The 16,434-nt window shown below is 40.1% G+C and overlaps 1 protein-coding gene across 2 annotated transcripts in view; it reads left to right on the top strand.

Moving 5' to 3' along the window:
• The first annotated feature begins 13,175 nt into the window (after positions 1–13,175).
• The window catches only part of GNAI1 (G protein subunit alpha i1), an 83,108-nt gene continuing 79,849 nt past the window's right edge, over positions 13,176–16,434 (top strand). Inside the window, exon 1 of one of the 2 annotated variants that reach the window (XM_019713052.2) lies at positions 13,176–13,876. In XM_019713052.2, the coding sequence (XP_019568611.1) occupies positions 13,759–13,876 (118 nt within the window). In that variant the 5' untranslated portion in view covers positions 13,176–13,758. Of the gene's footprint in view, positions 13,877–14,367; positions 14,457–16,434 lie in introns of those variants that run through there. The other variant, XM_074340655.1, reaches the window with a different exon arrangement.

Here is a 16,434-nt window from a genome sequence, read left to right on the forward strand (position 1 = left end):
TTATCTTTTCTTTCTCCTAACTTGAGATAGCATTCCTGTGCTCGCACATCCCCAAATTGTTTCTTTGTATCAGACGTACTTCCTAGATCTGAAATCTAACTCATGAATTCCACTCTTACATGCGCCGATTTGAGTTGAAATTTTCAAAAAGTAGCTAATGATTCTCTCCACCAACCTATTTCTCTTCCTGTTTTCCCATTTTTTGCAACCACTCTGCCTGTTACTCAAGAAAAAAACAAACAAAAAAAAACAAAACACTAAAAATCATACTTGATTCTTCTCTGTTCTACACTATCATCCCACACATTTAATTATCAAGTCCTATTCGTCTAATTCTAAAATATTTGTTGAATTTATCTACAAGAAGTCAGTTCTAATTCTGAACTGTACCTGCTCTGTTCTAAGTTATCTTCCTGTGCTTCCTAAAATACAGTAAAGAGATCTTATATAATCCCCACTCTCATGAACAGTTCTCCCTTTCTCCAAATTGTGGTAAGAATTATCTTTTAAAATAAATAAGATCACATCACTTCTCTGTTTATTCTCCTCTAATTGTTCCCCACTGTGTCTTTCCATGATCAAAGTCATATCTACCTTTGCAAACACAGGTCCTCCATCTCACCTCTTGCTTACACTGCATGCTTCAGCTGCCTGATCTCCATCCTGCTCCTCCAGTATGCATGTTCCCTTTATCTGCTTGAAATGATCTTCCTCCCTCCCCTACCCTTTACCTGGTTCATTTTCATCTTTCATATTTCAGGTCAAATGTCTACTTTTTTGAAGAATCCTCCCCTCCCCCATACCATTTAAAGTGGCCTCTGCCTGCTACTCTTTATCATCTCACTCTGTTTATTTTACCCTACACTTATCCCCACCCCCTATTTGGTTTCTTGTTCACTATTGTGTTTCCCCGAAAATAAGACCTAGCCAGACAATCAGCTCTAATGTGTCTTTTGGAGCGAAAATTAATATGACCCAATCATGTTATGTTATGTTATGTTATGTTATGTTATGTTATGTTATGTTATGTTATGTTATGTTATGTTATGTTATAAAGACCTGGTCTTATAGCAAAATAAGACTGGCTCTTATATTAATTTTTGCTCCAAAAGACACATTAGAGCTGATAGTCCGGTTAGGTCTTATTTTTGGGAAAACAAGGTATCTATCCATTTGAATGTCCATTGGAATAGAAGCTCCTGGAGGACAGAGACATTGTTTCTCTAAATCAATTTTGTTTTTTTCTTAGGCCTAAGCCAGTATCGGCCCTGTATAGCATTTGATAATAATTAATTGTTGCATAAATGTATGACTAAATGAATAGATGATTTGTAAAGTATATTTGTCATATGAAAAAGGTCAAGGATTATGGAATTGGATGGCATCACAATATAGCCCAACCTAAGTGATCCAATACCGTTAGTTGTCTAGAAAATTCACAACATATAGTTGATCCTCAAACAATGCAGGGGTTAGGTGTGCCCACCTCCCATGCAGTCGAAAATCCACATACAACTTTTGACTCCCCCAAAACACTACTAATAGCCTGCTGTTGACCAGTAATAATACAGTTGATTAATGCATATTTTGTATGTTATATGTATTATATACTGTATTCTTGCAATAAAGTAAGCTAGAGAAAAGAAAGTGTTAAGAAAATCATAAAGAAGAGAAAACACATTCATAGCATTTACTGAAAAAAATCAGCGTTTTAGTGAACCCATGCAGTTCAAATCCATGTTGTTCACAAGTCAACTGTATAAATAGTCCAAGAAGACATAGAGCAACAGCAGAGCTGAGAGAATAAAAATAAAACAAATGTATTAAGTTTAGAGGGACATTTTCCCCTTTTTAAAAAAGTTATAAAGGAATGTATATATAACTAAAGAAATCTTAGCAAATATATCTAAGAAAAAATAATCTAGGGTTACCTGCTATCCTAACAACTGAATAAAACCTCAATATTTTATCACATAGTTTCCAGACTTTTTCTCATGGAGATCTACATATGGTTATTGAGCACTTGTAGCTCATACAAATGAGGAACTGAAGCTTTAGTTTTCTTAATTACGTATTTATTTTTAATAAAATTAAAATTAAAACTGAAGTAGCATAAAGCATTTTTTTCAAACACCACTTTATTATTTGGTATGACCACATTTTGGTTTATTGAAAATATAATGTCTGAATTGAAATGTACTGTAAGATATAATATAAAAAATGCAAAAGGTCTTAGTAATAACATTTATGGATTACATGTTGAAATGATAATATTTTAGATGTCATGGACTAAATAAATTTAATCTATTTTTATGTTTTCTAAAGTGGCTATCAGAAAATTTAAATTACATAAGTGGCTTACATTATATTTCTATTGAATATCATTTCTATACCTATACATTTATATACATACACACATATATAGGTTTCTTATAAATCATAATCTTTTATAAACTACTTCCTTAGTGATACTGTACAAACATCCTTTGAAGTCAATAAATATACATCTATATTTAGCCTTTTTGCATGATTGTTCAGTACTTCACTGTGAGGAATATTAGATACATTCTTTATTCCTGAACATTTAGATGGTTTCAAAATTTTCCTTTTCTATGCAATGCTAGGGCAAACACATTAAGGGTTATTTTTATTTGTAAGGGATGGTTATAAAGGCCAACTATCTTCTCTGTTAAATTTTAAAAGAATTACAGAAAGCCTAAGGAAATTTTTAGAAAATCTTTAAAGTAATAAGAATAATGGAAAGCAAAAGCAATAGTAGGTTATTGTGTGTAAAGGTAAAAGAACAGGATAGAGAATCAGTCACAAAGAGTTCCAAAGAGGAGCACAAGAAGTGGCAAGAATAGTTTTCAGTGACAATGGAGCAGTGACAAACAGAAGACAGAAGTGGCTAAAATCAGGGACATCAGGGCTATCTAAAGACATTTGATCCAAATGAGCTCACCCAACTCCTATACATGTGGTAGTAGTAGAAGTATGTTCCTAGGATAATAAACAAAAGATCTGATATGCTTCACACCTTCTGTTTACTAAGACAGAAAGTTAATAACATGTTATAAAGATTTCTATCAACAATTAAATTTTATAAAAACCTTATGATCAAGTCGGTTCTAATATTCTGGGAAAATATATGATGATTTCACCTCTTTGAGAACACTTATAATTTGGGATAAATGAAATACTGCTATTTAAAAGATAATAAAACACAAGCTTGTGGCTATAAGGGGCTGAAAGCTCTGGCTTGTATCTGTCATTTTTGCCTACCTGAGACGATGCCCTGAGTATAGTAAAATCTCAGAAGACAAAGAGCCTACCTGGACAAGTAACTCAGACCAGCCCTCTTGAGAAAGTGTGTGTTATCTCTGTTCTGATGTTTACCCATATAGGCCAGCCTCAGGAATGTGGACTGGAATTGTTTAGACCAGTTCAGTGCTCCAACTTGTTAGACTCACTGCAGGTGTCCAGAATCGAAAACAATGTTGTCTCCAGAGAGTTTACAATATACTCCACATTAGGGGAAATAACCAGGGTAGGATTATCTTGCTTTTTCAAGTGTTTCGTAAACACTACATGCTCTGTTTCAGTACTGTGTGAATTACATATTCCAGTGTTCTCCTGCCACTAATAGGTTCCTAGACAGCAAAACATTCAAGTTTAATGTAGAAAAATTATGGGTACAGAAAACGAAATATTTTATGTCAGTATATGGAAATAAAATATAAATACCATAGTTAGTATTGCTAGAAAGTCTTTTAAATTTTGAACCAGTTATGCTACCAATCATACAAATAAAATCGTATTACTTTCTTAGTTAAAAGCAGTGTAGTTGAGTCATTTTCATTTGTCTGTTCACTTCATCAGCAAGGGTCTTGCTGCCTATGTCCTACATTAAAATTTTCCTACAATTGTAAACAAGTTAAGTGGATCAGTGGATCTAAGCATTGTTAAATTTCTAACAGTTATACCTTGTATATACATATATTGGAAAGGCAGTTAGAAACCACTCCTCTCTACCTCATTTCTATACTGTCATAGAAGGAGCACCTAGAAGCTCTGTCCTCTCATTCTGGTTCTGCCACTTACTTAATACTTTATCAAGGCAATGTCAGTTAATCCCTCCGAAAGTCAATTTCCTCATACATAATATGGGGACAATAAATCTTTTACTACCTACGTCACAGGGTTATCATGAGACTCAAAAAAGCTAAAACATATAAATACATTTTGAATGCCAAAAGATATTTCTGGAAGCTTAGAAAAATTTTAACAGTGATAACAATAACAAGTCTCATTTTGTGAATATTTACTTTCTTAGGAATCTTATGATTGCAAGCAATAGAAATCAACTTAAAGTAGCTAAAGCAGAGTGGTGCGGGGAGTAGAGAAAGGATTGCGTTCTAAGGATATTAAAACATCCCCTGGTATCTGAAACCAGAAGGACAACAAGGTCTCTGGAAAGGATTAGAACCAGGTACTTCCCTCTCTTCTCTTCTATTTGTTCTCTGACCAAAGCATTTTTTTTTTTTTAATATCTAAAGATAGATTTCTTCTGCTTCTCCTTGACTGTAACTGTGACTACCCGTAAATCCAGAGCATATGTTTTATAGATCCAGACACCTAAAGACACAAATATCTCTTTCATTTCCAACACCAATTCACAGGGAAATGTGCCTACACATTCACAGGGAATAGTCCTGTACTGTGAAGAACGATCAAGGACAAGATAAACAAACTGGCTGTTTGGTGAATATTGCTATTCTCAAAAGGTAGGAAAAAGAGACCCTTTTTCCCTCCCAAGAAAAGCAGTTATTGAATATAAAATCCCTTAAGTATCCGCTAGTCTATTTAACTTTCCAAAGCACTTTCACATGTGCATGAAAAAAGTATTATCTTAACAGATTAGAAACAGAATTTCTCTGAGGGATGGAGCTGCTTTTGTTGAGGAGGAAAAACACCTTGGCAAGCTATTTGAAAGAGAAGTGAGAGCTTGAGGGTGTGGGTGCCAGCTGAATCCCAAAAACAAAAGCGTGTTTAAGGGTACTCTGCTTCAGAAAATGAAAGGCATTGGATTTTGTCCCTAAGTAGATTGGAGAGGAAAAAGAAAAGAGGAGACTGGGAGGCAAAGAAACCAAGAAATGCTGTGCATCAAAGCTGCATGGAGTAAAGAATTTTTAAAAATCTCCCCATGGTAAGATCCTCCCAGCCCCCTCTGCACCCCCCAAAAAAAAATTTAAAGAAGAAAAATAACCAATACATGATTTTTAGTTGTTTCTGTATCATTTAGGTTATATGTCCACTCTGTGGACATTATGTAAGTGAGGTAAGAGTGTGTGTATATGTAAATTGAGTATGTCTGGACTGAATCAGCACAGAACAAAGGATGTATATGTGAAAGCAAAAGCAGAGGCAGAGCATGCACTAACTAGCCAGGATCTCTAGGGCAGGGAGGCCACAGCTGACTCAGAGTTATAAATGCATTATTTCCTATAATCTGCCCAACAACCTGTCAAGTAATTAAAACAGATATCATTACCATTTGACAAATGAGGAAACTGAAGACAATCATTTACCCAATGTCTTACAGCAAATTAGCCTCAGAGCAGAACTAAAGCCTGTATATCTCCTCATTCCTGAGCTCATGTTACTGTATTATGTTTACTTTATTTCCTTCAACTGTTATGACAACCACAGAACAGTGGTAGCATACCTTAGTGGCAAGAATCAAGAAGACGTTTCTTTTAATGAAATGCTTTTAATGAAACCACTAAGATTACCTTTTGTTCATTTATCCATTCATTTAATATATATATATATATATATATATATATATATATATATATATATATATATGCTGAACTCCTGCTCTATGACCAGCCGTGTGACAGGTGATAGCTCTTTGTTTATGAGTAAGAATAGTTTTGACCACAGTGAATCTTAAAACAGTGAGAGAGGGGCGGCCGGTTGGCTCAGTTGGTTAGAGCACAATGCTCATAACGCCCAGGTTGCCGGTTCGATTCCCACATGGGCCAGTGAGCTGTGCCCTCCACAACTAGATTGAAAATGACGACTTGACTTGGAGCTGAGCTGCGCCCTCCACAATTAGATGGAAAAAAAAAAAATCACAACTTGATTTGGAGCTTATGGGTCCTGGAAAAACACACTGTTCCCTAATATTCACCAATAAAAATTAAAAACACACAAACAAAACAACAAAAAAACCTGTGAGAGAAAAAAACTAAAGTGTAGTGGAGAACCATGCAATTCACAAGTGTTCTTGATTTCTTTTTTTGTACTCTGAAATTGCAGTGTCACACAAAGTCTGATCTGGTGTAAGCAGCAGAAATGAATAGTTAAGAATCCAAAATGAACCCTATCAACCCCATACACTGCTGGTGGGAATGTAATGGTGCAGCCGCTTTGAAGATAACTTGGCAGTTACACAGCAAGTTACCATGTGACCCATCAGTTCTACTCTCAGGTATGTGCCCAAGATAAATGAAAACAGGTTTTCAGACAAATACTTGTACACAAATGTTCATATCAGCTCTATTTACAATAGTACCAAATGGGAAACAATCCAAATGTCCACCACCCAATGAATCGAAAAACAAATGTGGCATATCCGTACAAGGGAATAATATTATTCAACAATAAAAAGAAATGAAGTACTGATACAGGCTGCAATATGCATGAAGCTTAAAAACAATGCTGAATGAAAGAAGCCAGACACAAAAGGCCACATACAGTATGATTCTATTGATATAAAATGCCTAGAATAGGTTTAAGTCCATAAAGGCAGAAAGTAGATTAGTGGTTGCCAAAGGCTGGCGTGAATGGGGAGCCGGGAATGACTGCTAAAGGATTGGCGTTTCTTTGTGGAGTGATAAAAATGTCCTGGGATTAGTGGTAGTGGTTGTACAATCTTACAACTATATTAAAAATCACTGAATTGTACACTTTAAAATGTTGAATTTTATACATGAATTATATCCCAATAAAAAGAAAAATAACAGCCACATCACATTTCTACTTGTCTATAAATTCAGGACAATAAAATCACTATCAAAATGAACACTAAGCACACTGCATTCACAGTACTTCTATGGCTACATTTTCCTTTTCAGTGTTTTCCTATGCTATCCAAAATGTCCTCTAATCAGCTACTTGATGTTAAAAAGGAGTCTCAATAATCTTATGGAAGATGAACTGTTCAACTACTGTTCTCAGAATGAACTTTTTGTTGTTGAAAAAGCAATTGTTAGTGGTTCAGTTTAGTAAGATCAGACTTGCCTGTGGAAACAGTGTACCCTGGGCAGGTCATGAGCCCACTGACCCACCCTAGTGCATCAAATGGAAGAAAGAATCTCTGCAGAGTCCCTGCCGACATCTGCCTACCCTGTGGAGATTAGAAGCAGGATATGTAAGGAGAGCGTGGACTCTGGGAGCCTGCCGAGAAATGGAAATCAGTATATTGGAACCCATTCCATGTCTAGGCCTCTGGACTACTCAAATTATTTAATTTATCTTCCTGGATGTTAGGGGGAGAGTAACAGTGAGCTGAGAATAATGGGCCAGGCAAAGGAAATGTGACCAAAGATTTTCTGCTGATGCATGTATTTTACCCCCTCACTTCTCTCACAGGAGATGTAGGATCTGGTCTTCATCATTTGACTGATTGACTCTCCATTTTGCATGCTTCTGTGGTTGGGTATATGGAAAATCCAGATCATTTCACGTCTTAAATCTCCTCATATGTGATTTCCCCCCATTTGATAACCTTGAACTCTTATGAAGAGTTCTTAAGACCTTAATATAAAACATATTCTGCCCCTTTTAGCACCTCCTCTATACATAGCCTGACAAGGTCTTGATAGTTAACAGATGCTTGCTAAACTCATTACTACCATTATTTGGAACAATATTGCTAACAGCTGTAATTAACGCAGGAAAGTACTCAGTGTTTCCCTGAATCCCTTTGGCCTGGCTTCTACCCCCTATCCTGGATCAGTCCTTCTGTTGTAGTTCCTGCTGAGATGAACAAGAGACACATGTCAGTTTCACAGCTTACACAGAAAGCTACAGTGAGAGAAAAACATGCTTCAAGCTTGGGCCAAGGTTTGCATAATCCTTTGTTAGGATTTTTGAAATTTTGGTAGTCAAACAAATATGGGAGAGGAAGAAAAAAGGTATGCCTTACTTCTTCAGTTTATTCACAAAAAGAAAAGTAGGAAGATTGAGAACCATGAAAAGACAAGGCAGAAGTCACAAAAATATGAGCACACGATATGCCAGGAACTGTGTGATGCGTAATGTTATTTAATCATTGCAACATGTTTGATGATATATCCAGTTTTGGAGAAGAAACTGAGGTTTACAAACTCCAATTTAGAATAAAATGAGCATAAATTCTGACTATCACAGAAGGGTCTGCACAGCTCTGTAGGATGTGGCCCCCGCCCGCCTTGCAGCCCTCACCTCTCTTATCAGTTACCACTCTCATCTTCACTATCACACTTCAGTCAAACTGACCTTTGGGTTCCTTGATAGACTCATAGGAATTCAGAATTATTAGGACCTTGTGGACAGTCTAATTGAACACACTCAGCTTTATAGATAGGGTTACTGCAATTTATAGATGTTAAGTTGCTTTCAAAGACAGTGACAGGTGGGTGAAAACAGAGCTTTGAATGGGTCTAAGGTTATCTGACTACCTGCCTAGAGCTTCTTCCACCATACTGCTATTGCCAGTTCTCGTTTTCTTTATACTTGTCTGTGGGGATATTTTTTGATGTATTTGAAATCATATATTACCCTTTTTTTCTTAAACCTCTACCTCCTTTACTTACATTCTGTTATATTCCTCAATGCCCCCTGGCTCCATCAATGACTTCAAGACTTACCTGCATCAGCGGGAAATTAAGCCTCCTAAAAATGTTCTCCAAATATTTCCGAGAGCCCCCCAAGATGGCATCGAAGTCACATGTGCTCACAAACCAGTCTGTTGGTTGAAGCCACTGCCTCATATCCTCCATGTTTTTCTTCTTCTTTTCCAGTTACCTTTTGTCCTGGGCACTATGAAGCTACTTGAGGAAGACTGAGTATTGCCAAAGGTGCATTGCCCTTCAGGAGAATGCGGGTGGCCATATCCAAAGCTCTGTCTCTAGATGATTTCAATCAGTCAGTGCTCTGGTGTCCGGGTTGGGGGTTGGTGGTAGTTTAATGCTGAGACCATGACCTCTACCTTATCTCAGTCCCACAATGTTGTAACCTGCACACTCAAAGAGTGCTGCTTGCCTTATAATATCTCTCAGTAATAATTCAGTGGGCTTTTTTTTTAACCTTCACCCACAATCTCACAAAATGGTTTTGGTTTGGGGCCCTTATAGCTATAACTATAGAAGGGTAAAGATGCCATGCTAGCCTCTCTATTCTTCTAATTATTCCTGTCCTCTCTCCAAACCAAACTCTCTCCTGATTTAGAAAACAGAAACCTCAATGTAGGTAACAGACAGGTGTCCACATGCCACATCTGCTCCCAACTGAGCCAGCTGAAAATACACACTTCCCTTCTGATAATCTCTCTCGCTCTCTTTCTCTCTGACATGTTGTCCTCACTCTGTCTTCTTCTATTGTTCCTCCTTTCCCTGCACTAATCCATCAACACACCAAGCCAACACATCTCAGGTACACACTTCTTTCTGGCTTTTACTTGTAGGGATAAAATTGAAGGCCAGAAGAAGTTTCTGAATTTTTATCTCAGGTCTGGTCTGAGACTAATTCCATGAACTTCTGAATAATATATAATAGAATCTCAAGGTTGGAAGGGATCCTGAAAGTTCACCTATCTCTAGATCATTCCCAATATGTGATCATCCAGTCCAGATTTTTACATCTTAGTCAAGAATGACTATGTTTCTGAAGTTCCCTATTCTCTTTGGGGCGGGGTTGGGGGTGGGGAGGGTGGGGTGGATTATACACTGTTTTTCCTCACATCAAGGAAAAATTTGTTGGCTATAGCTATCTTCCAACACTTCTAAATCTACCACCTTGAATCCAGACAGAAAATGTCTAATCCCTCTGATTTAGGATGTCTCTTCAGTCATTTGGAAATATCTGTCATGTCACTTTGTAGCTTCTAATTCCTATATTAAATATCCCCAGTTTCTTCAATTATTTCTCATGACTCAGTTTGGAGTTACTTTAAGTACTGGATGCTCTGAGCTGAATGTGTCCCAGTTTGTGATTTAACATATGTCCCTAACTCTCTAGCATATGACGCTCAGTATTATTCAGCAATAAAAAAGAACTGAAGTATTGATACAAGCTACAATATGGATGAACCTTGAAAACATTATGCCAAGTGAAAGAAGCCAGTCACAAAAGATCACATACTATGTTTCCTTTTATATAAAATTTCCAAAATGGAAATCTAAACAGACACAAAGTAGATTAGTGGTTGCCTAGGACTTGGGGGGTGGTGGATGTCCTGGAGAGATTGGGGGATAATGACTGTGGCGTATGGGGCTTCTTTTTGGGGTGATGAAGTGTTCTAGAATTGATTGTCATGATGGTTGCACAGCTCTGTAAATATACCAAAGCCACTGAATTGTATACTTTAAATGAATAAATTATACAGTATATGAATTATATTTCAATATAGTTGTTTAAAACATGACGTGCAGAAGAGAATCAAACAGTAATCTGAAGTAGGTTGCTTTAACCTCTGTATTTCAGTTTCACTCTCTGGAAAACAGATGAGTTATAAATATCTGCTCCACCTCTTTGACAAGGTTGTTAAATCACATTTTGCAAACATCATAATTATGTAAATTATTAATTTGAATGACTCTTACACCTCATATCTGGGTTACTAACATAATCCACTTGCTGGTAACTCATTTGTTTTGTTGGGTAAGAGATTCTTTTTTAAACACCTATTACCCAACTCAGGAGAATGAAAGGAACATTTTCTTCCCATTTTATAAAGTCCAACTCTTCACCTTAATATTTAAAGCTACCTTCCAACTTTGTCCTAGGCTTCCTACCATTCTTCACAGCTAAGCTTCATTTCAATTATAAAACAATTGCTTTCTCCAACATGCACTTTGCATATTAACCCTTTTAGCTGTTTTTTCCTCGCGAACGAAAAGTACCGTTACGGACTAAATGTTTGTGTTCCCTTGCCAAGCTCATGTGTCAAAGCCCTAACCCCAATATGATGGTATTTGGAAGTGGGGCCTTTGGGTGGTAATTAGGTTTGGGTGAGGTTATGAAGGTGAGCCCCTCTCCCCATAATGAGATTAGTGTCCTTATAATAAGAGGAAGACATACTAGAGCTCTTTCTTTCTACATGTGAAGGCACAGCAAGAAGGTAGTCAGTCATCTGCAAGCCAGAAAGAGCATCCTCACCGGAAAACTGAATGGGCTAGTACTTTGATCTTGGTCTTCCCAGCCTCCAGAATGGTGAGAACTAAATTCCTATTGTTTAAGCGACACAGTCTATGGTATTTTGTTATGGCATTGTGAGCTGACGTACACATACCCCTTGGAAACTCCCCACCAATCCCCAGTCATGGCTTCCTTCAAAAGTTTTTTTAAAAACTTTCTTCTCTTGGAATTTCTCCCCATACTGTTCACTGCATACACTGCATCTTCTCATCTAAAGCTACTTTTCAGTTCTTATTCACCCATGTATTATATTTTAACTCCTCACCTACTTGACAAGTTTCTCAAAGGAGAGGGGTAATGTGTATAATTCTGTTACACCTTCTTTTCTCCAAAGTACAAGTTTTGTAGTCATTTACCAATAAGTACTCGGTCATGATTACTTCCTCTTTTCCCACAATTGTTGGTCCCACACTCTCCACGCCTTGAAGCTTATAGGAAAGACTCACAATAACAGATAATCCAATATGGCTGATACACAAGGACTATGTTGTAAATTCACTCAAGTTTAAGTCCAGAGTTTCTGATGAACGCCAACATTTAGATGGCCAAGCAATAAAAAGAGGGTAGAAGGTGATTAAGTACAATTTTAGGCTTGCTCCTTTTGTTGTTACATTACAGAAGGTCATAGGAAAAGTTGAGGCAGTTCTTGCAGTTGCATCTCTAGAGCCCAGCAGGTTTGACTTTTGTAGAACAGGAAAGGACATGTCCAATGAAGAGGAAACTGGCAATTTCTGCAAGCCACAGGCCTGGCTTATGTGACTCACTCTAAAGCTATACTTGCTGTAGCATCAGCTCAGCCTTACCTTCGTGGAAACAGTTTTTACTAATTGTTTTTAGAAAACAAGAGTTCCAGATGGGAACCAAAGAGCAAGTTTCTAATTTTTAACACATCAAAGAAAATGTTTTTCTTTACTACCAGCCCCATCTTATTATCAACCAACATTCTCTGCTATGACGGTAATGGAAAGGTGTAGTGCAACTGACAGGAACCAGACCTTAAACCTACAGCTTATTCATTTGCTGTTGGGTGAAATGCATCTGCAACCTCAGAAGCTTCTCCCCAAACCAGTTAGAGCTAAAAGGGTGGAGCAATAGCGTGGATCAACGCCGTATCATTTTATGGGCGAGGAAGCTAAGGCCTACAAAAAGAAATGACATCCCCAGTGGCTTATGATTTATTAACATATTCATAAGTATTGGTTCAAAACTTGGCTTGGAAATTTACAGGACACCCTAGAAGTGGGTGGTTATGGTGTAGGGCAGATTTATTTGCGTAGGTGTTTTATTCCCCTTGTCATTTTAAAATATACTCTTTGATACTTTGCCTCACATTTTCTCAGGTTATGAGGAAATCCTTCAAAATGTTCTCTGCCTGTGCAATGTGAGGATGGAAGGAGGGAATGATGGAAGGGGAGGGATAACAGAACGAAGGAAAGACAAACTGAAGGAAGTGACCTCCTATCCTCTCTCCACTCTCCTGATTCCCAGTGTTAACCATCTCTGCTTTCTGTTTCCGCCACGGCTCCATTCCCTTCCCAGCTCCCTCTATTTCCCACAGTCCTGAAGGCCAGCCGACAGAGGTTTACATTTCGAGAACCTTTGCGTGGCTGCCGGAGCTGGGCATGCTCAAACGCCCAAGACGAGCTTTTTTTCGGCTACCAAACTTTGGCAGCTCTCCCACCCATAAACCCGAAGAGGCAAGCGGGTCCGCACAGATCCCGGGGCGTGAGTAAACGGGCAGAAATTATCCCACTCCCGCGGAGGGAGCGAGGTAGGGGAGCTCGTGGACAGTTTGAGGTTCCGCGGGCTCTGCCACGGGGCGCGCGCGGCGGTGACCACCGAGCGACGCGGCGCGGGAGTCAGCGGACCCGCGGGAGCGCGCGCGCCCGTCGGAGGGGGCGCTGTCCGAGGGCACGTGCGTGCGCGGGAGCGCGCTCTGGGAGTGGTCCCGCGGTGGCGGGAGGGGCGGGCAGAGGCGGGGCCGCGGCGGCGCGAGGACGCCGAGCTCTGCCGGGCTTCTCCAGGCTGCAGCGCGACTACGGGTGAGAGGGTGGCAGCCGCTGTGCCCAGAGCCTCAAAACCGGGACTTCGGGGGCGCTGAGGGACGCCAGCAGCGGAACCCGGCCGTGGGGAAGAGCCGCGCGGCGCTGTTTGCTCCTTCGCTTTCCTCGCTCGGTTTAGGAAGTGGGTGGGAGTGTTGTGGCCGGCGTCGGGAGAGAAAGCTTTCACCTGTGTTTCGAGACAGCGCGCCGGACTTGAAGGGAGCGGCGGCAGGCTCTCGCTCCTGGCACCATGGGCTGCACGCTGAGCGCCGAGGACAAGGCGGCGGTGGAGCGGAGTAAGATGATTGACCGGAACCTCCGCGAGGATGGCGAGAAGGCGGCGCGCGAGGTCAAGCTGCTGCTGCTCGGTGAGGGCGGCGGGGCGCCCCGCGGCCCCGGGGGTCGGGCGGGCGGGCTGGGCGCGGCGCGCGGCGGGGGACGCTGCGGGCCCCTCGGCGCTCGGAACCCGGGAGGGGACGTGTCACAGCGGCCGAGGGCGCGTCTCCGAGCGCCCAGGATGGTTCCCCAGCGGGAGCTTGTCTGGGAGGTGCGGAGCGGGGGCGGCTGCCTCTCTCCCGCCTCCTGGCCGGTGAGAACTCGCCGGCCGTGGCGCGGGAGCTTCCCGCGCGTGCCTTGGTGTGGACCCCGCGGGGAGCCGAGGAGCGGAGCTTGAGGAGCCCCTTTTTCATTGAAGTTAGCTTAGCTTTATAAAGATAAAGGGGCCTTCGTGACGAGAAAATAAAAGCACCTCCCACCCCGAAACCCTTCGCACATGGTGTCGTGTCGCGGTTGGCGTTTTCCCACGTCAAGAGTGCCACATTTTGTGAAATCAGTGCACCTTTTGTGGGGCCTCTGTGGGATTGAAATGTCTTTCCTGTTAACTTCCTGTGGCGACTCAGTGTTGATGGAACACTGGTAACATTTACCTGATGACATTTGCGTGAAGAGGTAGGTAGGCTACTACGCTGCATGCTTGATTCTTGTTACTGTGGGGACCGGGAAACCATCAAAGTTGGGTAACGTTTGCTCTAGTAAGAGAACTCGAGCGGTCAAAACCGATGTGAAGGTACGAAAGGGTTGCGCCGGACAACGGGGTTCTCTCTCCGCTGCCATGGTTTCTGATGAAGGAGATTTTCTGGGTACGACGCCAAGGCTTTTTATTTGTTCTTAGTATTGTGCTCTTGGTGAAACGCTGTGTGGAGGTCTTTTCCGGTTGTTTCAAGGGAGATAACAGAAAGAGAAAGCCAGGGTGTTGACTGAGGGGTACATTAGGAAAATATTGACAGCGAAAGATTTGTAGATGTCTGAGTTAGGTTTTCCTTTTGTTTGCTTGTCCCCCGCCCCCCCCCCCGTATCCCCCCCCCCCCCGCACACGCTGTAGGTATTTAGGTAGATGAAAGGTTTCTCAGAATCTTCATTTGCACTCCGAGCTATTGCTTTTATTTTTGTAACAGTTATAATAAAAAAGAAATACGGCACAAATCTGTTTTCAGTAAGCTTCTGTTTCATTGGTTTAATGACTGCAGGAAATATGGTGTTTTTTTTTCTCTCTCTATTACTTGTAGGCTTAGAAGCAGCAAACTTGGCATGACTAAAAGTAATAATGCTCTGAGTCATTTGCAAGCAAACTGTGAAATAACTTTGCATTTTAAAGACCTGGGTGGCTTTCTTCATCCTCACTCCCAACGTAAATCTTTCTTAATGCCGTTTACTAAGTTTATATATTCATGAGAAATACTTTATTTTGCCAAGGTCAGTGTATGTTTTAGTACATTGAGCGCAGAAGAGAAACACCTTGGTATGGAAACATGTAGGTTCTCCTTTTATGAATTGAATGTGCTGTGCTTGACAGAAATGAAACAAAAGGAGGATTAAAAAGTTCTTGCATTTCTGCATTCCTGATAATATCATTTCAGTGTGTTGTAGTTTGAACCAGCCATCTACCATGTTTAAAGCAATTGAAAAATAAGTCCTCTGGTGGTGGTCTGTGCTTTAATTCCATGTATGTCAGAGAGAGATGACTAGGATACAGGTCCAAGGAGTAGGCTTTTCCTCATATTCAGAAGAGATCACTGTTTCTCAGCCTTAGCACTATTAGCATGTTGGGCAGGATAATTCTTTGATGCGCACGTTGTCTTGTGCGTTGTTGGTTGTTCAGCAGTATATTTGGCCTCTACCTGGTTAGATGCCAGTAGCAGCCCCCTTTAACCTGTAACTCTCGGAAATTTCTCCAGATAGTCCCCCAAAAGCCACCTGGGAGCAAAAATTAACCTCAGGCCTAGAACCACTGTTCTAGATTAACAATTAAATAAAGTTGAATGTGTAATGTAGAACCAAAAGTTGCATCTCTACAGCTAACAATAGCGAGAGTTGTGAGAGGTGTAGCAGAGCAGGGATTTTCAGAAGAAATAACGGATTTTTTGATTCTCCATACCAGTGACATTAGAAATATTTCAGAATGGTTTTTAAAATCTGTAGGTAAGAGAATTCCTTCAGCTGTCTTTTCTACCTTTAGTCTTTTTGTTTTTTCCTACATCTCTTTTCTACAGAAATTTTGTCTTGTTGGCCCAGCACTCTTCTTCCTCCCCTCTTTATCTGTCTTACTCTACCCTTTTGCCCAGTTCCAACACCCTAGTTCCTATAAACAGAATGCTGGCTTACTTATTTCATAAATCTTAATCCTTGGAATGTTTGAAAACATTTATTTTTTGACTTTAGCAGTGAAGTGTTGACCTTTGGTTCTTTTTTTTTTGGATGTTTAAGCAGCTCAATAAAATCATTCCCTACAAAACACAGCAATTGAATCAACTAGAAATATAAAATGGTCTCTAGGTAACGCACAACCAATGTCAATTCCATTTACATTAGGTCTTCTTCCTCTTCATTGTTTTTCTCATCAGATGATTTTTTTTAAAAAATTTATTTA

Source organism: Rhinolophus sinicus, linkage group LG09, assembly GCF_036562045.2.
Source record: "Rhinolophus sinicus isolate RSC01 linkage group LG09, ASM3656204v1, whole genome shotgun sequence".
In the NCBI taxonomy this organism is placed as follows: Eukaryota; Metazoa; Chordata; class Mammalia; order Chiroptera; family Rhinolophidae; genus Rhinolophus; species Rhinolophus sinicus.